This window comes from Gorilla gorilla, chromosome 2 (assembly GCF_029281585.2).
Source record: "Gorilla gorilla gorilla isolate KB3781 chromosome 2, NHGRI_mGorGor1-v2.1_pri, whole genome shotgun sequence".
Lineage (NCBI taxonomy): Eukaryota > Metazoa > Chordata > Mammalia > Primates > Hominidae > Gorilla > Gorilla gorilla.
In genome coordinates this window covers 131,190,801-131,218,678 of record NC_086017.1, presented here as the reverse complement: position 1 = coordinate 131,218,678, position 27,878 = coordinate 131,190,801, and the positions used below count along the sequence as shown (strand labels likewise).

The following is a 27,878-nucleotide window of genomic DNA, read 5'->3' as shown; positions in this document are numbered from 1 at the left end:
AGGAGAATTCATTTGGTCTCCTAAATGTCCAATACTATTCCAGTCAAGAGACTTATCTTGAAATGTATTCAATTGGCCAAGCATGACATAATGGTGAAGTTCTGATAAGTGGACAAACAGGCCACGTACTTTCCCAGTTCCCTGTAACCCATGTTCCTTTCCCTATGTAACATATTCTGTTGTCTCCTCTGTCCTTTACCTTCTCCAGTGCCCCCACTCCCCTCTCAGGCATCTCTTTCAGCTAGCCACAGATGAACCCCATCACTGTGGGGGTTCACAAGCCACCACAGCTCTTTTACCTCCCAGAAAGTTTTCAGTATTCTCCAGGCTGACTGGATGGTTTCAAGGGCCACTGTAGGATTGGGGGATGCTGCTTCATTTAAACCCATCTGGCTGCAGTGAAAAGAGATACATCCACGTTAGCTAAGATAGAGAAGCGTTATTATACTGGGCAGTAAGAAGATGCTCACATTTAATCCAGCTGTTTACAAGTTGGCCTCAGTGAAGCTCCACCTGGTGCGTTACTCTGGATATGAGGCAGTCCTAGATTTCAGCAGCAATATTTTATGAATCTTCGCACCTATGTTTCACAATTGACAAAAAATTAGCGACATTCCCCATGTCTGCTTCTTTCTGATTCAACTGTAATTTCTTTCTGATCTGCCACCAACTGGAATTTCCCTCTGGGTTCTTTGGATTAAATTCCTGGGCAAGTGAGAAAAAAAAATCATCTCTGCTTCTGTTTGGGCAGTGCCTTATAAGTGACAGGCCACCAGGAAGTCTGTTGATGGGCTTACCTTGGTCAGATGTCCACTATGGCTCCAATCAACATAGGTTCTAAAGCGACGTCATATGATACAAGGACAGCACCCCAAATTATGTTTGGTTCAGGTGCCTCTGCTCCAGTTTTGTGTATGAAGCCCACAAAACCCCCAATCCTTAAGACAAGTGCCGTATAATTCCAACAATCACAATATTTCAAAGTACCATCAATGGATAGATGCCACTTGTAATACTGACACTATTTGCAAGATCTTATTGCTTTGAATCATTTAAAAAAAAAAACAAAAAAAACTAAGCTCAAGAGAGCAGTGTAGTGTAGTGGAAAGAACATAGACTTTGGAGCCACACAGCCCTAAGGCTGAATTTCTAATTAGCCTTTCACTCTCTGTGATAGCAGACTTTACTCATCATTTTTGAGCTTGAGTTCCCTCATTTCTAAAATGAGGATAAACATTCTTATTTATAAATGTGGCGATAAGTAGAATTACATTTTCTAAGGTTTGTGATAAAAGGTGTTTGATAAATAAAAATTCCTTTTCAACTAAAACTTAATATTTACAAATATATTCAGTGTTTCAAAAGATATAGAGTACTTGTACCTACTGTGGAGCAGGCACTGTTAGGGGATGGGTATATAATAATAAGACAGTTCTTTTCAAGGACTTTACAATTTAATCTAATTATTCAAAAAATAAGTCCACTAACTAAGAGATATATCCAACTCAGTCAATCCAAATTATTTGCAAGAAATCATACTAGGCAATGGGGGATGGTGGTGGTGTGAGGGAGAATCCAAAAATGAATAAAGATAGTCATTCTATGTAAGTAGGAACCTACTCTAATTGGACATGAGATGTGCATTTTACACTGAAATTTACAGTTTCCTTGCCAATAGCTTCAAAGAGGCAGAAACACAGTTTTCAACTTTTAGAAAGCAGTTTCTCAGTTATCTTAGCTGCTCAATGGTCTGGTTACATTTATCCTAAATTCAACAACCAAATAGTTGGAGACTTTATTAAATTAAAATAGCTCCTAGTACAGCGTCGCAAGCAGTAGGTTTTCAAAATTTGTCAGGTTACTCATTACTTTACCTATACCACTTTTTTTCTACTTCCTTTCCTTTATTCTATATAATGTGGAGTTCCCATACTAAGTTTTTTTCCAAACTTTCTACTAGGAAGCCTCATTTGCTATTATTGAGGTTATCTTTTTCCCTTTAATTCCACTGATTTGTAATCTTACCTCTTATTTTATTTTTCTTGAGACAAAAAAAAAAAAAAGTGCAGGGCAGTGGCATAATCATGGCTCTCTGCAACCTCTACCTCTTAGGCTGAAACAATCCTCCCAGTAGCCTGTGTAGTAGTTGGGACCACAGGCGAGCGCCACTAGGCCCGGCTAATTTTTGTGTTTTTTGTAGAGACGGGGTTTCCCCATGTTGGCCAGGCTGGTCTGGAACTCCTGACCTCAGCGATCTGCTGGCCTGGGCCAAAGCGCTGGGATTACAGGCATGAGCCATGGCACCTGGCCAATTCTTATTTCTGAATTATGTTTGATTCCTTTCTTTTTCTCATTTTACATTACGTTCCTATCACTTTTTAAAATCCAAGATAAATATTTTAAAGCAAAAACAACTATTATTTTAAATATTTGTAATTTTCAGATATTAGGACTACTGTTAGAATGCTGGCTTGACCCAAAATAAGGTCTGTTCTTAAAAGGACTCTTTCAAAACAGATGACTCATCAGTTTTAAAAAGCATTCCACCATTAGGTTAAACATACAAAGTACGTCCTTCTATGACTACAACTCAATCAGAAATTAAAGTTTGACTGCAGAGTAAAGGCATAGTTTCTCATACAAATAAATGACTGGCAAGAAAAACGACTTTCCTTTTTTAAGGAGGAAAGCAATTTAATGTCGTTGATTATACACGACCACTTAACTTTCTTATGTATAAGCTTTGTTAAAAAAAAAAAGCTAAGCATTTTTTCTCATTTCTATTCATTACTTTTCAAAATCATAAAATGTAATTTCAGAAAAGATTGAGTTTGGGACAAGGATGAAAAATACGTTAATTAGAATTACTAAATTAGTACCAGATCAGAATTTTCCCAAACTGTAGTTTTGACCTGCAGTACAAACTCTATGCTTTGAGTTTTTAAACTAACTCATTAATTTGAGCTATCTCAAATCACGCAACCGCCTCCATATCTCCCAAATTCACTCCTAGACACAACTTAGACCAAAAGCCACGTATGTGCTTCTATAATTAAAACGGGCAAAACGTCCTTACTTGATACACATTTCTGCCTTAAAAAAGAAAAAAATAATTCTGTGGGGCAAGTAGTGCGGGTATTACCCATATTTTATGCATGGGGTAACTGAAATCAAATCCCTGCCCTAGGCTGTTTAACAGCGGAACCTCCAGTAAGGATCCGGGGGTTCTGCGGCCTAGTCCAGCTGCGTTCACCTTTCGAGGTCGGCTTTGTTAATCCTCGGACTTTAAATTCCTGCGGTTTTCTGTCATGGAGCTAAATCACCACTAAATTCCTGTGTGCTCAGAGTCCTGCAGACACGGGCCCCACTTTTAAACTGAAAAACAAGCGGGGGGCGGGGGGGGGCACGTGACGCTCGAACCCTCAAGGCGAGATAACCGAACATCCTTGGGCTGTTTGCCGAGGCAGTCTTGGAGCCCTGGAATAGGTCACCAGGCTCCAGCGACTATAAAGCGCGGCCGCCGAAACCCGGTCCGGCTCAGATGACAATTTGGCAGCCTCTGGGCGTCTGCCTCAGCTCTGCGCAGCCCATGCTGCGCTCTTGCCACTCCGCGCCCCGCGCCTCGTGAGGCAGAGCCCGCCCCGGAGCGGCGCGCGCACCCCAGGGCCTCGCGTCGCGTGACTCGGCAGAGGCGCGCAGAGTTAGCGCCCGCCCGCGCCACTTCCGACTCAGCCCTCGGTTCAGGTTCCGGGGCGCCGCAGAGCTCTCGGCCTGTGGACCGCGCGCGGCGCTCTGGGGAATCCAGCGCCACGCGCCTTGCGGTGGCCAGGATGGAGGAGGCCGGAGCAGCGGTGGTCACGGCCGGGGAGGCCGAACTGAACTGGTCCCGCCTCAGCGTGTCCACCGAGACGCTGGAGTCTGAGCTAGAGGCGCGGGGCGAGGACCGGCGCGGCGCGCGGGAGGCGCTGCTGCGGCTGCTGCTGCCTCACAACCGTCTGGTGTCGCTGCCACGGGCGCTGGGCAGCGGCTTCCCGCACCTCCAGCTGCTGGACGTGAGCGGCAACGCGTTGACCGCGCTCGGGCCGGAGCTGCTCGCTCTGCGCGGCTTGCGCACGCTGCTGGCCAAGAACAACCGGCTCGGCGGGCCCAGTGCGCTGCCCAAGGGCCTGGCCCAGTCGCCGCTCTGCCGCAGCCTCCAGGTGCTCAACTTCAGCGGCAACTGTTTCCAGGAGGTGCCTGCCTCGCTCTTAGAGCTGCGCGCGCTGCAGACCCTGAGCCTGGGCGGCAACCAACTGCAGAGCATCCCGGCTGAGATCGAGAACTTGCAGAGGTGAGCGGGTGTGTGCCGGAGGATGGGGAGGCCTCGGGCGGTGTCCGGGAACCCTGGGGCGCCGGGCCTGGGCACCTCACGTTTGTCACGTAACTATTTCCAAGCTTTCTCTTTAACTGTGCGGTAGTGAGTTCTGCCCAACCATCTCAGCAAGTTGTTGTAAATACCTAGTATGATCGCATGTGTGACTGTTTGGTATGTTGTGTTTGGCCTATGCAGATTCTCGAGGCATTTTTTCTGTCTTCCTTATTGAATCTGGGGCGTGATCCAAACTGAGTGGAAACTCAAAACAGATGTAAATGAGAGGTTGTCACTTCTTTGCTCAAAAGTCTTCCGTGGATTTCCATCTCTATAGATCAAAGTACGTGCCTTTGAGCATGGCATACAAGGTGCTCTGATCTAACCCTTGCTTTCCACTACATTTGCAGCTTCCTCTTCTCTGTGGCAGTACCAACTACCATTTGTGGAGTTCAGTGACCTATGCATTTTCCCACGTAGAGAAAGCAGCTTGGAGTTGCTGGTAGGCACTCAGTATGTGTTGAATGGATGCGGTGCCTCTGTACACGTGCTGTTTCCCTTGCTTGGAATGTTTCCTTCACCTGGCAAACGCCTATCATCCTTCAAAAGCTATCTCAAGTTAATCATCTCTGTGATTCCTTTTTTACTACTCCCTGCACAACAATTTTTTTCGTTACTACTCCCTGCACAAAAAAGTACAGCCTATGCTGTACTTTCTCTGTGCTTCATTCATCCTGCCGTTGCATTTACCTTATTGGATATAATTCCTTGTTTACAGGAATTATCTGCTTCACCTACTAGATTATGCAGTAAATATGTTAAATTTAACTTTAGGAGGAAGCAGAGAAACAGGATAATAAAAGTGCCCGGTGGGGGAGTGGGAAATAGAGCCAAATGTATTGTACAAAACGAAAAAGAGGTATCTTCCATCTGTAAGATATTTTAACACTTTATTGTATTTTCAGAGATAACAGAACGTTAAAGGTAGAAGGGACCTCAGAGTTAAGTGTAGCAAAAGAATATTGGCCTGGGAAAAAAGAACTCTTGGTGCTCCAGCCTTAGGCAAGTCACTTGTATCCTAACTGTAGCGTATCCTAACTGTAGCTTTCTAATCTACAAATGAAGCATTTGGGCAAGATGTCTCTTCATTTACTCTTCAATAGATGTTTACTGAATACCTGCCCTGTGTCAGGCACTGTCCCAAGTATTGGGGATACAATGGTGAACATGATCCAGGAGACAGACATTAAACAACTAACTATGAACCTCATTATTTAATTACAGTGGTTATGAGTTCTATGAAGACCTACAGAATGCCTTGAGACAAAATGACAGAGGCACATGGGAAAGCCCAGAGGCAAGGAGGGTAACTACTAAAATTCTGAAAGAAGGACATTGTACTGGGAAGTGAGCCAGAGGGAAAGTGGCAAATATAAATTTGGGCAAGTCAGCCCGTGTCAGGTCTTGAAGGCTATGATAAAGTTTGGATTTTATTCTAAGTGCACATGAGAGAGTTTTAAGCATGTGTCTTGTTGCTATGCAAGAATGGAGTGAGGAGAAGGTGAAGAGATAGAGATTTTGAGGGCTGGTTTGAAGGAGGTCATTGTAATAGGATGAGAGATGATGGTAGCTTATACCAGCTTGATACTAGGAGAAATGATAAGAAATGGAAGATTTTGAGAAAAGATTTAGAGGTAAAATTGACAGCCCTTGGTTCCTTCTAATTTTAATGTTGCATAATTCCAGCCTTGGAATTTTCTTAATATACTAACAGGAACCCAGGGAAAGTATTATTTCCATCACATGGGGAGAAAAGTAGGCAAAAATCCCATTTATTTAATACTTACAATGGTAGATCCTGTCATAGGTGCTAACTATGCTTTTTAATACTCACAATGATGCCATAAGATGATGTGCTCCCATTTTTCAGAGGCAGAAACTGAAGCTCAGAGAAATTAAGTCATAAGATTACAAGGCTAGTAAGCATTGGAACTGTATTTGACCTCTGTGGTCTGTGACTCCAAACCCTTGAATTCTGCACAGTGGCAGAGTACTAGAACCTGAATCTTTGTCGGGGGGTTGGAGGGTCATGGTTTTTTGCTTGTTTTTGTTTTTTGTTTTTTGTTTTTTTGAGACGGAGTTTCACTCTGTTGCCCAGGCTGGAGTGCAGTGTCATGATCTGGGCTCACTGCAATCTCCGCCTCCTGGGTTCAAGTGATGCTCTTGCCTCAGCCTCCCAAGTATCTGCGACCACAGGAGTGTGCCATCACGCCAGCTAATTTTTGTACTTTTAGTAGAGATAGAGTTTCACCATGTTGGCCAGGCTGGTCTCAAACTTCTGACCTCAAGTGATCCACCCACCTCTGCCTCCCAAAGTGTTGGGATTACAGGCGTGAGGCACTGCACCCAGCCTAGAACGTGACTTCTGTACTGTTGGATTTGTGATCAGGAGGATTTGTCAAAGTCATTCACATAGTTGACTGATCTTCTGACTCAATTTTCTGGGCTAACAACCGTGCTATCTGTGTTTATTGTTCATTGTGTCTTTGACACCAATAATGTATGATATCTTTAACGTCACTGTTTTCATTTTTCAGTTGCGTGCCTCATTTCTCGTTACTGCTAAGAATCGGTAAAGGTTTAGGCTATGCTCCACATGTAAACTCTGATTGTAGGTTAAAAGGGTTGTGTAGAAATATACTCTGAGCTAGAAAAAGCCTTGGCAATGACCCGATTCGTCCCCTTCTATTTACAGATGAGGAAACTTAGATTTGCTTGAGGTGAGATAGTGACAAGTGAGAGTTATGTGGTTCAGCCTTCAAACACTGCTAACTATTCACTACTAATATGATGCATTAAAGCTTCAAAAATGTAGAGGTGGAGGTTTAGTCTCTTAAACTACCTGTCCAAGAACACCATCTTCTCTTAGAAAATACCTGGATCCTCTAGACTTCATTGGTTACCCTGATTTATATTGATACTATGTATGCCATGCTGCTTTTTAAACCAGATCTAGTGTTTTGGCACATTAAGAAGATATGTGTCCTCTGTAAGAGCAATTATTAAAATAGTACAGACTATATAATCCATGAAAACTCCCCCACTCCTTCCACTCTTCATCATTTAAGGAAGGAATAACAAATGAATACTTATGGCTTAATTGGTGTCATTGACCTCTCCAGATTTAGCAAGGTATCTATGTTTTCTATACCCTATTAATTCTTTCCCCTAGTGGCAAAATCTTTTTTTTTTTTTAACGTTTTCTGAAGCATCACTTTCAAAGTATAACAAATAAGTAGATGCTGAAAATCTTACTTATTTTTATGATTAACTTCATTCCCCTCGAGTAAATTAGGTTATCAATGTGAACCATGCGGTTGTGGATGTAGATACTTTCCATCAAAATGTGGTTATTCTTCAGCAAATAAATGTAATTGTTTGGCTATAGTATATGGGCAAATTTTTTTTTGTTACATAATGCTGAAAAAGTAGGTATAATTCATATTCTGACTTATTTTTCTGAATCATACCTTTCATTCTTCTCAGTTAGGTTAGATATTAATTGAGGAAGAGCTTAATAGCTTATCACTCAATGGCCAATAGACTTTATTTAAGTAAACAAAAGCTTCAGGATTGTTTGGCAAATCCAGTATGCTAGATATTTGGAGAGTAGGTTTGAGCACAACTGAGTTTCATTGGTACTCTTCTACAATCTTTTCTTCTTAAGTAATGCCTTCCTTTTTCTGTTCATGATGCCTCTCACCATCTGTTTGATGTGGTTTTGAAAGATTGAGATAGGAGGGTGTGACAAAACAAAAGCTAAAAGTTAATGCTCTCAAATGTTTTGAAGTTAGTGTACAATAGGTTGATATCTTAGAAAGGAGACAGATGACTCAACCAGATGATAGAATGCAGTAAAGTTTAAATGAAAATGCTTTTCCACATTTAGAGTCACATACTGAGTTTGTCACTGGCTCTCAACATCGTCCCACTGACTTTTTTTATTGCCTTAATTTGGGGCAAGTGTCAAGAGATGATGCATCTATTTGTATGTCTACTTTTGAACATATAGGTACGTTATAATCCTGTGGTGTATGTTAGTATTTGTCATTTAATACAAAGATGCTACTTCAAGAAAACTTTCTTTATCCACAGATGTTCTTATCTTTCTGTTTCTTTTCCTTTCTGTTTTCTACCTCTTTGTACATTCCTATCTTACTTTAATTCCATCTCCTTTTAACCAACCATATAAGATAGGATTAATGTATTTTTGTTGTTGTTGTTGTTTGGGGTTTTTTTTTTTTTGGTTTTTGTTTGTTTGTTTATTTGTTTTTTGGAGTCAGAGTCTCGCCCTGTCCACCAAGCTGGAGTGCAGCGGCACGATCTCAGCTCACTGCAGCCTCTGCCTCCCAGGTTCAGGTGATTCTCCTGACTCAGCCTCCCAAGTAGCTGGGATTACAGGCACCTGCCACCACACCTGGCTAATTTTCTTTTAAATTTTATTTTCAGTAGAGACGGGGTTTCACCATGTTGGCCAGGCTGGTCTCGAACTCCTGACCTCAAGTGATCCGCCTGCCTCAGCTTCCGAAAGTGCTGGGATTAGAGACATGAACCACTGTGCCCAGCTTAACGTATATTTTTATGATGTTCGGTGTCAGTTTTATTTGATTGGAGAAGCAGAAAGCATTTTCTACTTTTACTTGTGCTAGCCTGTTTTTTCAGTGGGTCATTCGTACTTGGTAAGAGAGAAGACATCCACTGCAGTATCCCTAAGGATTGGAAACGTGATTCATTTTTCAAGAGACAATTTTAAGGTCAATATATTAATGCTAAACAGGAAAGGAATAATTTGTTCCATAAATTTAGTGAGTACTTTTCTTGTTTTCTGTATTCCTCAAATACTGAAAGAATAGAATTGTTCCAACCCTAATTAACAGAGTTGCAATGTTGATAACCACAAGAACTTAAACCCTACAGTTTTGCTACAAATTCAACAACAGTTTCCTTTCTTCTTAAAGAAAAGTGTATTCGGAAACAGTAGAGTGTGTTATAGAAATTTAATTCCCACAAATCATCGAAAGATGTCAAGTCCCTAGAAATTTGGAAATTATTTGAGTTAGAAAGTAAAAAATAAGCCTGAAACTGTAAATTTAATATGATGGTTATGTAATTTGATTAGTGTTATTCATCAGTTGCAAAAGAGAATTTACGTAATTGCAAAATCATGGCCTTAGTTATATTTTAGAACGTCAGATCCTTTTCTGCCAAAGTCAAGGTAACTACTAATGTTTGGCATCCTTTCCGTCTACCTTCCCTGTCCACTTCCAAAGCATTGAAAGAAGACATCAAGTAGCAAATGATCACCAGAGACTAGTTTTTCTTGGTTCCTGACTGTCTTAATAAGTTCAGTCTACTATAACAAGACATAAACTGAGTGACTTATAAACAACACAAATTTATGTGTCACAGTTTTGGAGGCTGGGAATTCCAAGATCAAGGTCCTGGCAGATTTGATGTCTGGTGAGGGCTTTCTTCCTGGTTCATAGACTGCAGTCTTCTCACTGTGGCCTCACATTGTTACGGGATCTCTGGGATGTTGATTTTTCTGACTGGAAACCTCTGTGGCCATGGCACTTTTGCCCAAGTTCTTGTCCTGCATCCAGGAAGAATGAGGTACACAGACAAGTGAAGGGTGAAGAAGAAGAGTTTTATTTGCTGTTAGAACAGCTGAGATGAGTGAGTAGCTCCTCTCTGTAGGCAGGTGGTCCCTTCAAGTGTTCAGCTCTCAGCAGACAGAAGGCCCTGGAGAGGGTGGCCCCTCTCCTCAGGCAAGTCATTCGGATATCTCTGCGGGTCTCTGAAGCTCTTGGAGGTCTCTGAAGCTCTCAGCAGAGGGTAGTTCCTCTCTCCTGGCAGGTCATCTCTGTAGCTCTCAGCTTAGAGGATACTCCTCTCTGCAGCTGGTCACCCCATCCCATCTTCTCTCTGTCCTCTTCCTCCTCTGCCCTGTTCTGGCTGAGCCCAGGGTTTTTATGGACCTCAGAGGGGAGGAAGTGCATGCTGATTGGTCCATGGGTGACCATGGGCAGGCGGGGAGAGGCACCAGGAGTCCCCACTCCCATCTGCCCGACTGGCAGCTTGGCCCCCAGCCTTCAGGCCCACCCTGGTCCAAAGGTGGGGCCTTACTGGGGACCCACCCTCTTCTGCCCAGGAATCAGTCTGCCTCCTGCTGCCATTTGTGATGCCCAAGGCTCAGCCCCAGCTCCTGCTCCAAGATGGGAGCGGGGGCCGGAGAGAGGCCAGGCAGCGGGAGAAGACACCCTCAAGCCTGCAGGGATTGTGGGGGGGATCCTTCCTGGGGCCCCCAAGGGTGCAGGCTGCAGAGATACCCAGCTCCTGCACCTGGGAGGACGGCTGCAGCCGCTCGCGGGAAGGCAGGTCCTGCCTGCTCCCAGCCCTCCCGCTAGAGCACAGGGAGGCTCAGATCCACAGTTGCAGTTTAGGTGGCTGTAGCCCCACCCAGGAGGGTGGGGCTTCTCCCTGCTCTGTAGAGCAGGAGGCCTGGGTCTGCAGCTGCAGGTTGGGCCACCACAGCTGCACCTGGGGAGCTCCGGTCCCAACACAGAAGGGCAGGGCTCCCCCCAGCTCCATGGAATGTGCAGCCCCAGCCGTGCCTCCCTGTTGCATCAACATGATGGAGAGAGGAAGCAAGTTGCCTTGGGAATCTTAGAAGAACACTAATCCCATTAACGAGGGCTCCACCCTCTTGACCTTATCTAATCCTAATTACCACCCAAATACCCCACTTCTTAATACCCTAACATTAAGGAGTTAGGGTTTCAACATGAATTTTGGGAGGGCACAGGCATTCAATCCATAACACTGACCCAAGCAAATAGAAAGGATGATATTTACGCTTGCCCTCAGACTCACTCTTCCTTTTTTTACTTTATTTTTTTATCCCTCTCTAGACTATATTGCAAGTTATTATTTAGCTATCAAATCCTTTGTAAAAAGGACTTTGAGGTTTGTTCAGTTTTTTTCCCTGATAGTATTCTCATTGAAATAGTCCCTTTTCCAGGAACCTAGTAGTTTCTGTTATTTGGACTCCAAATATTGTATTCTGTTCTGTTCTGTTCTGTTCTATTCTATTCAAGTAGCTGTCATCATTGAAAAATAAGGATTTCTGAGTAACTGGGCAGTAACTTATGCCATACTTGGTAGAATTTTAAAAACCCTGCCTAGGAACTGTTTTCACCAATGCTTAAGCACTTGCAGTAGGAGAATTCAATCTTATAACCAGTTGACTTTTGCTGCAAGGTAATCTTTGAAAGAGAAAGAAAATAACATAAAATTAAAGTTATCTGCTTACTTTTCCTAAACATTTTAAGTCTAAAGAGGGAAATGGAATTTTGAAAAGCTTTACACGATCAGAGATACATTTTTTAAAAGTGTCATTAATATATACATATATTTGTTTGTTTGAGAGACAGTCTCACTTTGTCACCCAGGCTGGAGTGCAGTGGTGCCACCTCTGCTCACTGCAACCTCTGCCTCCCATGTTCAAGCAATTCTCCTGCCTTAGCCTCCTGAGTAGCTGGGATTACAGGTGCCTGCCACCTCGCCTGGCTAATTCTTGTTTTTGTTTGTTTGTTTGTTTTTGTTTTTTTAGTAGAGACGGTATTTTACCAGTTAGCCAAGCTGGTCTCGAACTCCTGACCTCAAGTCATCCACCTGCCTCAGCCTCCCAAAGTGCTGGGATTAGGTGTGAGCCCCTGCACCTGGCCTAATGTATTTTTTAAAAAGACAAAATGTTAGATTCAAGTTGGCATTTTGAATAACCACACATCAAGGAAGGCTGAGATTATGAAAGACAGAAAAATTATACTTGAGAAAATATCTGTAATAAGGCAATCGGCAAAGAATTTTTAATTTCAGAGAGATAAAGGAAGGAACTTCATCAGTGAAGCAAGAATAGGGAGTTTTAAAACTGACAATTACGAAAACCCCAATTGGAGTTTCTAGAAATGAAAAGATGTAATTATGAACTAACTAACTGGACTAAAAGGTGGACAGAAGTCAGCTGAAGAATGAATCCATAAGCTGAAAGATTTTACTGAGTTATTTTCCTGGAATTCAGCTCAAAGAGATAAAGAAATAAAAAGTATGAAAGAAATATTAAGACATAGAGGATAGATCCTGAAGTTAAAACTGCTAAGAGCAGCTGGGCACGGTGGCTCTTGCCTGTAATCCCAGCACTTTGGGAGGCCAAAGTGGGCGGATCATGAGGTCAGGAGTTTGAGACCAGCCTGGCCAACATGGTAAAACCTCGTCTTTACTAAAAATACAAAAATTAGCCAGGCGTGGTGGTGGGTGCCTGTAATCCCAACTACTCGGGAGGCTGAGGTAGGAGAATTGCTTGAACCAGAGAGGCAGAGGTTGCAGTGAGCCGAGATCGTGCCACTGCACTCCAGCCTAGGTAACAGAGCAAGACTCCATCTCAAAAAATAAAAATTAAAAAAAATTAAAAAATAAACTGTTAAGAGCAATTCTAGAAAGACAATGAAAGAAAGACAATGTGTGAAGTAATGGTGGCTGAAATTTCCCACAGTTAAAGAAAGGGAGCTCTCTAAACTGATATCTTAACATGTCATAGTAAAACTTTAGAACATTAAAGATGAATAAGAAAAAATCTTTACTCCTATTGAGGAAAGAAAAAAAAGATTACCTACAAAGGAACAATAGTAATATTGGCTGTAATAAGATAACGGAGCAGCATCTTCGTAGTGCCAAGGAAAAGTAACTGCCAATCTAAAATTTTATGCCCAGCTAAACTATTACTCAAGAGTGAGGGGAAAAAATTAAAACACCAGAAACAAAGGACTCAAGGATTAACAACCATGAGTTCTTGCTGAAAGAACTTCTGAAGGATGTACTCCAAGAAAAATGAACCTTAAATAACAAGCCTCCAAAAAAAATGATAAAATTGGTAAAACATATTGATAAATCTGAATCAATTTACTGATTGGAAATAAAATAAATTGGTAGAAAATCAGGGTAGAACTAATTCTAGAAGATGATATGAAGAGAAGGACAGAAGAGAGCATGGGTATGTGTTTGAGACTGAGAGAGAGTACAAAGAAAATTGAAGGGGGTAACTCCTGGCAAAATAGAAATAGCATATACAGTTCAAAACAGTAGAAGTAGAGGAAAAAGAACAAAAATAAACTTAAGGAGCACAATAAGAAGCAGAACTAAAGGGAAAAGGTATGTGGAGAGACGCCATGATAATAGAAAACACAAGTCCGAACATATCAATCATCAAATTATGCTTCATTTATAAAAAGTTACACTTAAAATAAAAATACACCAATAAGTTATAAGTAAAGGGATAGGAAATGATGTACCAGGCAAATCTGTCATTTCTCATCTGAAGTATTGGATTAGGCTCCAATCTGCTTTTCCTCCTTCTATTCCTGCCCACAGTGCTCCCCTAACCACTTCTCCAGTTGTTTGCCACTCAATAGCCAAAGTGATCCTTCTAAAGAGTAAGTCAAGTTAAATGACTAACCTTTGTTCAGAACTGTTTTTTCAAAACGCTCTTAAAGAGGCCCAAAGGGCATTCTGTGATGTGGCCTTCCCAGGCTACCTCTCTGATCTCTTTGATGACCACAGTCCCACCTCAGTCATTCTGATCTACTCATCTAGTCAAACTGGCTGTGTTGCTGTTTCACAACACACCAATCACTTTTCCATTGGGGTTTGTACTCAGTCATTTAGATCTCTGTTCAGATGTCATCTTCTACGAGAAACTTTTTCTGACCACCCTCTCTAGAGTGTAACTTCCATCACTATCTGATTGCTCCCCCTTTTTCTTTCTGACATTTAAAACTATCTGGCATAATGGACATGTTATTGATTTATTGTCTGTCTTCTCACTAAAATGTAAACTTATTCAGGTCAAGAACTTGAACTTATTTACATTCTATTCCCTAGAATGGTGCCTGGCACATTGTAGGTGTTAGTTCATATTTGTTAACTGGGCATTTTATATGATAGATTATATTATTCCATTTTTAAAAGGAAGAAACTGCAAGATTAAGTAACTGATCCAAATTTGTATACTGGTAAGTTGTAGAGCTGGGATTGAATGAAATAAATACCAACAAAAATAAAACTGGTAAGCAGTGTTGATAATCAGAGGACATAGATTTCAGGGCAAAAGGTATTTAAAAGAAAAAATAGAGGCCAGGCACCGTGGCTCACACCCATAATCCCAGCACTTTGGGAGGCTGAGGTGGGCGGATCACCTGAGGTCAGGAATTCGAGACCAGCTTGGCTAACATGGTGAAACCCCATCTCTACTAAAAATACAAAAATTAGTCAGGCATGGTGGCAGGGACCTGTAATCCCAGCTCCTTGGGAGGCTGAGGCAGAAGAATTGCTTGACCTACCTCGTGAGGCGGAGGTTGCAGTGAGCCGAGATCATGCCAGTGCACTCCAGCCTGGGCGACAGAGTAAGAGTCTGTCTCAAAAAAAAAAGAACAAATAGAAATGATTCATATGAATTAAGGCTCACTTCAGGAAGTTTTTAGGAGTCATGAGCTTGAATGTATCTGTAGTATAACTTCTGTATATTAATGAGAAAAAAAGCAAAGATTGACAGGACTCTGAAGGGAAGAAGGAAAATCATGTTTATAGTAGGAGACTAACCACCAGAGCAAGAAGGCAAAATAATAAGAGAAAAAAAATTTGCTCAGTTAACGAGCTCAATCATAATAGCTACATGTTCTTTTTGTACATGTAATACATGAATGAAAATAGACCATGCTTGAGGCCACAAAGGAACAAAGTTATGCAGAATATATATATATTTAACAACAGCAGAACTCCCAACAAATTAATGAGATTAAAGCTGCATAATTCATGAGAAAAATAGGTAAATGATATGAACAGGTAATTCTCTAAAGAAATACAAATGTCTAAAACCATAAAAAGATGCTAAACTTCACTAATAGTTAGGGACCCACAGATCTGCAGATTAAAAACACAGAATGGTACCATTTTTTATACCATCAAATAGTAAATAAATAAATAAATGCTGGTGATAATACTAGGTGTTGGCAAAGTTGTAGGTTAAGGAGTGCTCTTATATGCTAATTATGGATTTGTAAATAGCCATGGCTGCACAAGGTAACTTGGCTTTATCTGTTAAAATTACACCTTATATTCTAAAATCTGCCAGTTCACGGGCAATTCAGGGGAGGGAGACAGTATTTAGTGCATCTGGATGGGGTCAGGACTTCATAGCTTTAAAAATATCATAGGGAATTCTTACCATGGAAGTTTGAGTAACCCTTTAGTAGGCTATTTTCTCCCACATTTAAAGGTGTTTTGAAAAAACAGTAGTTCTACTGAGTTAGCAGATTTAACAGGAAGATAAAAGTAATACAGTATTGGGAGAAAAAATCTGTATGTGTTTGTATACATTTTATTTATTTATTTATAGTATAATATATATATTTTTATATATAAATAAATAAATATATATATATATATAGAGAGAGAGAGAGAGAGAGTAAGAACTGATCCTGCTACCCCCTGCAAAAATCTTTTGAAGGAAGCCTTTCAACAGTAATCATCAAAGAGTACTCTCTTTTTTTCTATTTTGGTGCAATATATGCCATGTCTAAAATGTTAACCTATTGTTGGAAAACAGTATAATTACCTGGAACTTTGATTTTTTAGTAGTGGACAATTTACACAGCCTCTGAAGAATGTATTTGCTATAATAAGAGCGAAGAAGAAATGTAGAGACTTCATAGTTTTACAGTCTATTCAAAAACAAGCTAGTGGTTTTCCCATTGCCTGTCAGTACATCAATCAAATCCAAGCATACTAGCGTAGAATTCAGGGTTCTTGTAATCTGGTCTCTCTACAACCTTAATCTTTGATTCCTCAAGATGAATTTTCTTCTATTAAAAGGTATATTCATTGTGCCTTCACAAGCCCTCTCCTCCAACCTGAAGTGTACTCTTTCTTCTTGTCTAAATGGGCTAAGTCCATAGCCCAGCTGAAGTCACAGCCCTTTGGGGAAGCCTGTTCCATTCAGAACTACTGTGGCCTTTTTAAAACTTTTATCTTCCTTTTCATTCAACTCCTAATACCATTTATGGTTTGTCTCTCTTATTTTGGTATTGTATTGCCTATTTTTGGCCTTGTTTTGTGTTTCATTATAATGTTATCTAACATTGGTCTGTCTTGTCTGCTTAGCTATAGTATAAGCTCCCTGAAAATTGCATTGTTTCTCTAGAGACTGGATAGCACATAGCAAATCTTAAGTAAAACATTTGCTGAATGAATAGATGAAACGTGTTTTTTTGTAGTAGACACAATGGGGTATCTTTTTCAACTTTATTTACTTTTTTGGTTTTGTTCATTTATTTTTGCAGTTTAGAGTGTTTATATCTTGGAGGAAATTTCATTAAAGAAATCCCACCAGAATTAGGAAATCTGCCTTCTCTGAATTATTTGGTATTATGTGACAACAAAATTCAAAGCGTACCTCCTCAACTTTCACAGTGAGTAGTTCCAGGCATTTGTATATACACAGACATCTATGCTTAGTAATTATTGTCTTGTATTTACTCACATGTTTTTATATGTAGAAAAGAATTAGATATTCTCAAAGTAAGTGATATGTTAATTATAGTTCTGAGGTTTGCTGCAAGCTGAGTTTTTTTAATTTCACTTTTAAATGCTCTGGTTTATTCTTCAAAGTATTTGTTCAGTCTATTTTCTGTAATCAAAGAATTGAGTATTAGCATACATTTCCCCAGGTTTTATGAGACTTTTAGTGATTTTATATTTGATATGAAACATTTCTATCCTAATTAGGCTTTATAATATGAAGGATCTTAATTTCTGTTGCATTTGAAATCTTTCCTTTTTTTAGATATCTGAATGAGAAAGCATGCCCACTGCCCACCCCCAAATCTTCAAATCTAGGTTTTACAGCAGTTAGCACATCAGAACACTCTCTAAGTATTCTAAATTCGCCAAGATTGCAAGGGCAAAAGTCCTTCATGACATTTACAAATCTGCACTTTGATCTAGTTTCAGCACCTTTTTATTTTACTTCAATTGACCTTAATCTTAATTGCTCATTCTTAAGGGGAAATCAAGTTCTGTATACACACATATATTCAATATTTTTGATAGTTACGTTGTTTACTGCCATTGATTTTTCTACTACATTTATTCTAGGTTACATTCACTTCGTTCCCTAAGTCTTCACAATAACTTGCTGACATATCTGCCTCGAGAGATCCTCAACCTTATTCATTTGGAAGAGTTGAGTTTACGAGGAAATCCATTGGTTGTTCGTTTTGTTAGAGATTTAACCTATGATCCTCCAACTCTCCTGGAATTAGCTGCACGGACCATTAAGATTCGAAATATTTCCTACACTCCCTATGATCTTCCTGGAAATCTTCTTAGATACTTGGGTTCAGCCAGCAATTGCCCAAACCCAAAGTGTGGAGGTAAGTTAATTCAGTATTCATGTTTCCCACTTATTTAGCTATTTTTTAAATGAATTAAATCTTCTTTCAGACAAAAGCAGTCTCTGTTTCTGTTCCCTTTATTTTTTCACTCATTTATGAGAAAGACATTTCACTCTGGATTTTTTAAAAAATTCTTTTTCATAATATTTTTGGATTCATACATAAGGAACATACCCAGGAAGTCTCATCCTGTCTCGACATACGATAATAAATCAAGATAGTAAAATGAGAGGAAACACAAGGAAGTATAAACAGTTCTAATTGTTTAAAAACTGTTTCTAAAATCTTTGGACACCTTTTATTATTTATTTATTTATTTATTTATTTTTGAGACAGAGTCTTGCTCTGTTGCCCAGGCTGGAGTGCAGTGGCACGATCTCGGCTCACTGCAAACTCTGCCTCCCAGGTTCACGCCATTCTCCTGCCTCAGCTCCCGAGTAGCTGGGACTACAGGTGCCCACCACAACACCCGGCTAATTTTTTTTGTATTTTTTTAGTAGAGACGGGGTTTCACCTTGTTAGCCAGGATGGTCTTGATCTCCTGACCTTGTGATCCGCCCGCCTCGGCCTCCCAAAGTGCTGGGATTACAGGCGTGAGCCACCACGCCTGGCCCACCTTTTATATTTATTTGAATGATATTTTCTTAGACTCACCATTCCCTGTATCAGATTTAATCAAGATGTATGAGAATGGGCTGAATGTGTGCCAGTTACAGAATGTACCCAAAACTTTATATTCTTTTAAGTCCATGGTTCAAAATGTCTTGAGTTTAGAGCATTTGAAGAGAATTATGCAAATAATATAAGGCAGAGTCAGGTAAGTATCCCAAGGAATTCAGAATGCTTCTGGAAATCAAAGGAGGGGGGGAGAGTATATTTAATTAGATCTGGAAACAATGAGCTAATTCTTGAGGTATGAATTAGATTTTGATAGGATAAAATTGAGGATAGGAAGTTTTTCAGATGGCGAGTACAAAGTGGAGACAGAAGAGTATGGGGCAGACTGTTGGATGAGTAGTAATTTGCTCCAAATGTAAGGTTAGGGGAGTAATGAGAGTGAAAAGCTACATTGAGTCCTGGTTGTGAAGAGCCTGAAGGGCCAGGGTGTGTGGGTGAGAATTAGTGACTGATAGTAGGTCATTTTTCACTTTGGCTCCCTCATAAAAGACTACTTTTAAAAAATCCAGTAGGTACTGAGGAAATGCTGCATAATGATGATCAAAACCAGGTGAGACTTTCTCTGGCAGTCCGATCTTGTCTTGAAGCTATTACAAGGTTAAAAGGGAGAAAATTATCAAATTCTTCAAAGATTGTTAAAAGATAAAAAAGACACTTTGAGTTTAAAAAAGATAATGCTCTGGATCATTTCTGGCCACCCACTCTTAGAAGTAGAGATTGCAGCACTGTGCTTTTCTCTGATTCTCCATTCCTAAATTAGCTTTCACAGTGACAGAGGAAAACACATAAGGCAGCATTCACACCAGGCCCTCAGGCCTGAAAGTCTAAATCTCTTCTTTGAATTCATGCTTTTCTGGAAATGGACCTCTACAGGAATTCTCTTTTCTCTCTTAAATATTTCCTTAATAACTTCTTTAGTATACTGATGTGCCATTTATCTTAGGAACAAAAATGCTTTAAAAATTACCAGCTTAAGGCCGAGTGTGGTGGCTCATGCCTGTCTGTAATTCTATCACTTTGGGAGGCTGAGGCAGAAGGATCTCTTTTTTTTTCTTTTTTTTTTTTTTTTTTTGAGACGGAGTCTCGCTGTATTGCCCAGGCTGGAGTGCAGTGGCACAATCTCGGCTCACTGCAAGCTCCGCCTCCGGGGTTCACGCCATTCGAGGCAAGAGGATCTCTTAAGCCCAGGAGTTTGAGACCAGCCTAGGCAACATAGCAAGACCCCATCTCTACAAAAAATATAAACATTAGTTGGGCATAGTGGCCTGTGCCTGTCGTCCCAGCTGCTCAGGAGGCTGAGGTAAGAGGATGGCTTGGGTCCAGGAGTTCAAGGGTCCCATGAGTTGTGATCATGTCACTGCACTCCAGCCTGGGTGACACGGTGAAACCCTGTCTCTTAAAAAAAAAAAAGTATCAGTTTAAAATTTGAGATAATCTATGAAATGAACCATTAGACATTTTCCCCCTCAAATTCGTTAGTTATTAAACTGTAACTTAAACAAAAGTACTTTTATATTTTCAGAGATACTTTTCTTTGTATAATCTGAAATCTTATAAATCACAAGATAGTGTTATACTGCTTTAGTTCGTAGTAACTCCCATAATGCTTTATTTTATTTCTTTCATCTGTTTTCAAGAAGCTAACACATTTTAGGGGATTTATTATCGGTCTATGACTGGCCAACTTATTGAATGTATTTACTTTCCTAAATCATTCAGAGTAATGTACCACAAATTTCCCCTTTTTTATACTTACTACAAGATCAAAAAAAAAACTACATGGTTAGTTGAGATATCAGGAAAAAAATAGAAGTAGAATTCATTGTTTTTCCTTTGCTTGGACCACATCTTTTAATTTTCGTCCCTTATGTGATAAACACACAGTATTTGGTGCCAGAAGAAACTTAGGCAGAGTATAGAGCTTGAGATTCCTCTCCAGAGAGGTGATTGGACCAAAATTCTAGATGTTCTGGTTATACTGCAACCATTGTGACAGTCTTTGTCTTAGAGATTTGCAGTATCATTTTAAGGACCAGCTAGAATCCAGAGGCACAGCAACATCTGCTTTCCTCTCAGCTCTAGCTCTGTTTTTACTTAACTGAAGGGCCACAGTCGAGGAGCACTAACCTAGGAATCAAAAGGGCCAGATATTACTTTCAGTTTACCTGACGATGTGTAATTGTATGAGAATCAAGTGAGATCGTCAGTGAAACAGATTTGAGGCCTGTAGATTTACAGTCTTTGGAAATGTAAAATGGCATTTATTTCTTTAAATTTTGCCTTCCCAGTACATAAGAACAGGAGTGCCAAAAGTCATCCCCTTTCTGAAAATTTTTCGTATACTAATTCTTTAAGATAATTATTAAAGGAGTTTTTATGTTGTTTTGTTTTAGTCTGTGACTGTAGGGTAGTACCAAGGGGGTGGCTTGGGTAATAGAGAAAGGGCACCTCAGGTGTCCTAAAATCTCCATCAGCCATTGCCCCAAGTCTCCCAGAGAAAAGAAGCTAGGTACACAGTGTCCTTTCTGTGCCTGCTCCCTTTAAGATAAATGTCCTGGTTACCTCTTTGTACCCAGATTCTACCTTTAAGACCTTCCAGTAGGCTTATAGACAGCTATACAAGCAAGTACTACTTCTGCTTAAGATTCATAACAGAAGATGGTATATGACATTTCTCCAGAACACTGGAGAAAGGGCTGAAAAAGAAATTGATTCCTTGCTTTGTAATGATTACTTTGTATTCCTTCTTCTCTTTAGGAGTCTACTTTGACTGCTGTGTCAGACAAATTAAATTCGTGGACTTCTGTGGGAAGTATCGCCTCCCACTGATGCACTACTTGTGTTCACCAGAATGCTCTTCCCCTTGCAGTTCTGCCTCTCACAGCTCCACTTCCCAGAGTGAATCTGACTCAGAAGATGAAGCTAGTGTTGCTGCACGCAGAATGCAGAAAGTTCTTCTTGGTTGAACAGGAGTGCACAGTGTTGTGAAATACTTAAAAAACAGCAAAATGGTTAGACAAGAAAATAGAGCTTGAAGTTCACTAGAAATCTTACCTTCATCTTAAGTGTTCATCAAAGAGTCTGGGATGATATAAAACATTTTGTGTTTCATCTACCCATTTAGCAAGAATGAGTCCAGTCCCATGTTTAGATTATTTTAACATAATTTGTGAATGATAGTTCCACATTTGGCTGATGGTTTGTAGTTTTCACTCAAGTTTTGCATGAATCACAAAGCAGAATGGTACCTTTTGAAGAGCAGTTCTGCAATAAGTCATGAGTAGTATAACTTTTGGACGTTGAGATGGAGAAAGTGAGAAATTATCAAAGCTATAATTGCCAGAGTTGCCCTTGGGTTTAGGTAGAACACTGTATACCATATATACTATATACCATATATACTATATATACCATATATATTATATGCCATAAACAGGATTAACCCTCCCTTTTTTAATTGCCTGTATGTCTAGATTACAGAACTATTCAGAGAAGCTCACAGATGGTTACATGGGACATAAACCTTTCTGACAAACTAACTGGTAAAGTAAGGCATATAACGTTTACGTGAGATATTAAAACTTTTTCATTATTTTCCTTTGTTCTGTATGATTGCTATTAACCTTATGTAATCTAGCAATGACTGTTATAGTGCCTTAATCCAGCAAGGATATAAAAATGTATTCAAGAAATAATGCCAGAGCAACCTATAACCTGACATACCATGCAGAACATTGTAAAATATTCTTTAACAGAACTAGGTAAATAACTGTGTATCTAATATCTGATCTCATGGCCCTCTTAACATTTTTTTGTTTAAATGTGCACTCATCCCTTATAAGCACATTACTTTTACACTTAATGGTAGGCCACAATCTTGATCAATCTGTTCATCATAAGACAGAGTAAGAATTTTTAACAGAAAATTCTAAAAGAGATAGAAGCTAGGAAAGCTTCTTTATATCTTGCATTAAATGGGTAGGGAAAAAATATGACTCTCACCCATGTCACGTAGTGGACCATCTTTCTCTACTTTTTAAAGAAAAACTAATACAACTAGAAAAACATCACAACAAGCCAAATAAAAATGGAGAAAAGGAGTCATTGTCCTTATACCTAATGGAACAGTTTCCAGAACTACTTTAACTATGGAAGCATTTTTGAAAATAAAGTATTAATAAAATAGAAAAAAATTATTAAATATATTGTATCCTTAATGTATAGCAGGAAAATAGTTTCACAAATTAATTGCTATTAGAAATTACCAAATTTTTATTAAGTACTTTAATATGCAATACAAATTGAATAATAGTACAACTATAAGTTGATATAAAGTAAGTGCTTACTGGTAATCATTAAATAACTAATAACATGACTTGTTGGTTAATGTTAAACGTACAGTAAGAAATGTTAAATATACAGATCAGATAGGCATTAGAACATCAGGTGATACCTTTTCTGATTTCTGGCATTCATGGCACACCATTTCTTAAAAGCAGATTGTTGTATAATAACATATACATGTATTAGGGTTTTTTTCATATATATTTTTTATTTTAGAAGAAACTAGCATAATTCAGGGTTTATGTGTTTATTTGTATATTAATTCATGAAACATGAGAGTTTCATGAACTGCAGATGAGAAACGCTGCTATAGAATGAATCCCTTCACCTTTACCTTGTTATAATGTAGTAAGATTTTGTTTTCCTTTTGACTCATAAATTTTGTATGTCTATAGAAGTAATCTAATATGTTCCTACTGCCTAGAAGAGTAATACATGGGTGATTATATCATAAAATAGAGGTATAAAGTCTTTGCTTACTTCTCCATGTGGGCCACAGCAAGCTGCAGACTGTACAGTTATGAAAGGTAAAGATGACTTAGGCTGTGCCTAAGTGACAAATGTAAAATGTTTTGTAAATAAGTGACTTACCTAAGATACATAAGATATTTTCATAGAAAATAATGTATTCATAGTAAAATACTCAAATTGATAGGACCAATTTTTTCTGGCCTAAATGCTTATGCCTACTTCCTAATCAATTACCAGCTTGACTTAAGTAACTGCTTGAGTAGTCTTCTAAGAGTTAGTCTTTGTAAAATAAATGGATAGGTATGTAAATATATAATCTTACATACCCTTTCCAGCTTCCTAGAAAGGTCTACTGCTTCATCTTTTACAGATGTAAATAGGTCCAACCAGAGACAGTTTCTGGCCTTTGCATATAAGAATATAGATGTATACCACAGTATTATTTCAACAAAATGTTATGGTTCTATGTATAGTTGAAAACTCTATGATCAGCATACAACTGTCTTTTGGTAATTTTTAATGAAGTCTACATTTAGCCGTCGGTTTTATCTTTCTTAAATCTTTGACCTAAACTTTTGTAAGAGCAGCTAATAATTTCTAAGATTTTCCCTGTTTCTTTTTCCTACCTTTCCTTTTCTCATAACTGATTGGAGAAATTAATCAGAAGTCAAATACAAGGGACTTCATAATCTAGAAACCAGATAATCAGCTCCCAAGTCATGTAGCTAACTATGCATTTAAAATAACAGTCTGTCTCTTTAGTTCTTAAGTCATATATTTGTGTTTGTTAATTACAGTAAATGAACTTTAATTGGGGGTTTTAGAAGACAGAATTAGCGAAGTCTAATTTTTATAATGAAATAAGTTTTTGATATTGCTCTACTTGGATGATTTTAGTGACCAAAACTATGGATAAAACTGCCTAAGCATAACATTAATATATTTAGAATGGCATTCTTCAGTGCTAGTATTTGAAATTGGAATTAGTACATTGTGCATTCTTAGTAGTCTTTATCCTTAGAATCAGTTCTCTCAGCATCACCAAACTGAGTTGGTGAAATAGTGCTAAGATTCTGGGCAATAGGAAGATTAGTGAATATGATACATTGATTCCAGGGTTCCAGGGATTGGCTGACATTAAGGACCAGCTGGCTACGGTCCTCAGTATTCTAGTATTTGAGTAGTGGAGGTAAATCCAAAGGCGACTGGTTATATTTTACTTCTAAATGTGTGCTGAAGTGTCTCTTGTTCAAAAATTCTTGATATTTAGAGCTTCAAGTTACCACATTTAAAAGTAAAGACTTGGCACGGTGGCACACACCTATAATCTTAGCACTTTGGGAGGCCGAAGTGGATGGATCATATGCAGTCAGGAATTTGAGACCAGCCTGGCCAACATGGTGAAACCTCATCTTTACTAAAAATACAAAAATTAGCCGGGCGTGGTGACGCACACCCATAGTCCCAGCTAACTCCGGAGGCTAAGACAAGAGAATCACTTGAACTTGGGAGACAGAAGTTGCAGTGATCTGAGATCACTCCGCTGCACTCCAGCCTGGGTGAGAGTGAGACTGTGTCTCAAACAAACAAACAAAAAACAAACAAAAAAATTTGCATTGTAAATTGTACCTCAAATTTGAGCAGTTTTTCTGTTTGTGTAAATTAAAGTAAAAAGCAGTCCACGATAATGTTTTGTAATACTGCACACCAGTTCTACCAGATTTTGTAACTATCAGATTTAAATGAAAAAAGAGAAGGAAGAGGCTGATTGCTGGAGTGTTAAAGAAATCTTTAGAAGCCACAGGGCTAGAAGAGAAGTCACCAGACACCTAGGGACAGTCCTAGGCCTAGAAAGCCCTTTAAAGTAATAGTGAATTGTTTTAAAACTAAGTTATTGAGTGGCCTACTGACTACCATCCAAAAACCTTTATCACCAAATTTGTTCAGTGTTTGCTATTGGGAGATTGTCCATATCCCTCCATAATTAAGGGCCAGCAAGTAATACGATCTTCTCACAGCCAACCTTGATCTTCCCAAAGGGAGAAAGTAATACATCATTAACCTGGAATTTGTGATATAACAGGTAGCCTTGGTTAATGTTTACCTTTTCACTATGTAAAAAAGAAAAAACACACAGCAAATAGTGCAAATAAAATTTGGTCTTTTAAAGCATTTTAGCAGTAGCTATTTATGTAAAAAAAGTTAATGGTTATTATTCCTGAATTTTCATAAGACCCTTGGTAGACAAAACTATCAGTTATATTATGTATATATAAGGTTAGTTAAGCTACATTTAGTTAGGAACATTTAATTTTTACCTAAATGATCCTTTTTTCATCCAAAAGTAGAGATTTTCTTGTCATTATGAATGTTATCCCCATTTAGTCCAAAATAGTGAGCTTTTAAGTTGTGCCAGGTACTTAACAATAGTAAAAGCTATTGTATAGATTTTTATTCAATGTGACCTATAATACATAGTTCTGATTCCTTCTGTATTGAATGTCCCAGTTTCCATATTAAGTGCTATGCCCTGTATAACATTAATGAATTTAATAGTGTACAATTTTGGGCCAGGCGTGGTGGCTCACGCCTGTAATCCTGGCACTTTGGGAGGCAGAGGCAGGCAGATCACCTGAGGTCAGGAGTTCGAGATCAGCCTGGCCAACATGGCAAAATCACATCTCTACTAAAAATACAAAAATTAGCCAGGCGTGGTGGTGCATGCCTGTAGTCCCAGCTACTCAGGAGGCTGAGGCAGGAGAATCGCTTGAACCCAGGAGGCAGAGGTTGCAGTGAGCCGAGATCACGCCATTGCACTCCAGCCTGGGAGACAGAGCAAGACTCTATCTCAAAAATAAAAATAAAAATAAAGAATTGCGTGCAATTTTGTATTTTCATAGTCGTATCTTTTTAAAGGTATCAGTGATTTCAGTTGTGGTCAGGAAGTATGTGCCTTAAATCCTCTACTCTAGACCCAAAGTTTGGAGAGCTAAATTATTTAATAAGTTGTTTGTGACAGCCTTGTTACCTTTTTCATTTGATTTGAGGGAGAAAGACTGTGATCCTGACAGATTCCTTCTCATAAAATGGCCTAATGTGTATCAGTCTAGGACTTCTGGGGAGGGAACCTCTACCATGCATTCTGTCCCAGGATGTCAAAGTCATAAGAATCAGGGTCCCCTGAAATAAAATCACTGAAAAGATATGTTCTCTTATATATTATTTTAAAAATTGATCTGGTGCCACCAAAGAATGACAGCAGTTTCTAACCAACTTCATATTTATAGTATCTTATGAAGATATTGTAAGGCTTAGCATATTTTGCCACTGGTTTTCTTTGTAATATAGGTTGAAAGTGAGACATGTTTGAATACTTTTGTATGTAAATATCTCCCATTCTTTTTCTGTCTCTTCTTGGTCTATATTTACTAAGAATTGATATTTAAAAAACAGTTCACTAATGAACTCTGCATATTATTGAACACTCACAGGACAATATTGATTTGGGTGCTACTAGACTTTTACCTAACATTAGTCTTTCTCAATAGTTGTTGTAAAGGATAGTATTCAATCCAGTAAATATTAAAGTGTATTAGTTTAATGAAGGTTATTTATATACTGTCATACCACAAAGCTATGGTGGAAAGAACATCTGCATTCACCAGAATGTACTTGTTCCTTTGGCTGTGAATAAATTGGATAAGACTTTTTTATTGTAAGTTCCAGCTGTTGGAAGATACGGGGATAAGATTGACATTGCTGTTGCAGTATTGCAAAAACATGACTAAATTGGTTAATTATGTCTACCGCTTATGTTTAAGAGAATCCTTTCACTAACTTAAATTGTTAACATTGTTGTGATATTGAAAAAGAATATTAACCTAAACAGTCACTTTACAACAATCGTGTAAAGACGTGTACCTGCAGTTGAGGTTTTTTGCATTTCTGAGCCTGCTTTGTATTCATGAGAAACAAAAACATAATGGGAGAAAAGTTTTAGATAACCAGCATTGTAAGTTTTTTTAAAGTTTGGGATGTCAAAGTATTAACGAAGGATACTGAAAACATACTTTTACTTGGGTCAAATTACTTTTTATGATCTCATTTCTTAATTTTCTGTATTTGAAATCTTGCAAATTAGGAATATCTACATCTATAGATAAATAGATAAATAAAACTTAATGGTAGAAATAAGTAATTCAGCAACATGATTCAACAATTTTATTTTTAGGATAAGTTATTGTTTATTATATTAATACCAAATTTATATATTGCCTTGTAATGCTAAATGCTCTTAAAAGAATATATGGGCTACTTCAATTCTACCACCTTCTTCCCCCTCCCCCAGGACATACAAAAGATCTTATATTAACCAATCCTCTGTGAATTTTGCCATATCAAACATTGTGCCTTATTTTAATAAAACTGTTTTGTTGGAATCCAGTTCTATATTAAAGTCTCTATAATGTTGA

General features: G+C 38.9%; 1 protein-coding gene and 1 long non-coding RNA gene across 5 annotated transcripts in view; one reads left to right on the top strand and one right to left on the bottom strand.

Annotated features, from left to right (window-relative positions):
* Positions 1–777, bottom strand: part of LOC129532760 (uncharacterized) — a 90,208-nt gene extending 89,431 nt beyond the window's left edge. For 3 of the 4 annotated variants that reach the window (XR_010132905.1, XR_008678673.2, XR_010132907.1), the window contains exon 1: positions 471–777. This is a non-coding gene — a long non-coding RNA (uncharacterized lncRNA). Of the gene's footprint in view, positions 1–299; positions 394–470 lie in introns of those variants that run through there. The other variant, XR_010132906.1, reaches the window with a different exon arrangement.
* Positions 778–1,445: 668 nt separating this feature from the next.
* On the top strand, positions 1,446–27,878 carry LRRC58 (leucine rich repeat containing 58). Its single transcript, XM_019023788.3, has 4 exons — positions 1,446–4,330; positions 16,801–16,929; positions 17,615–17,892; positions 21,349–27,878. The coding sequence occupies exons 1-4, from the start codon at positions 3,831–3,833 to the stop codon at positions 21,555–21,557; spliced, it is 1,116 nt and encodes a 371-aa protein (XP_018879333.1). The 5' UTR covers positions 1,446–3,830; the 3' UTR covers positions 21,558–27,878.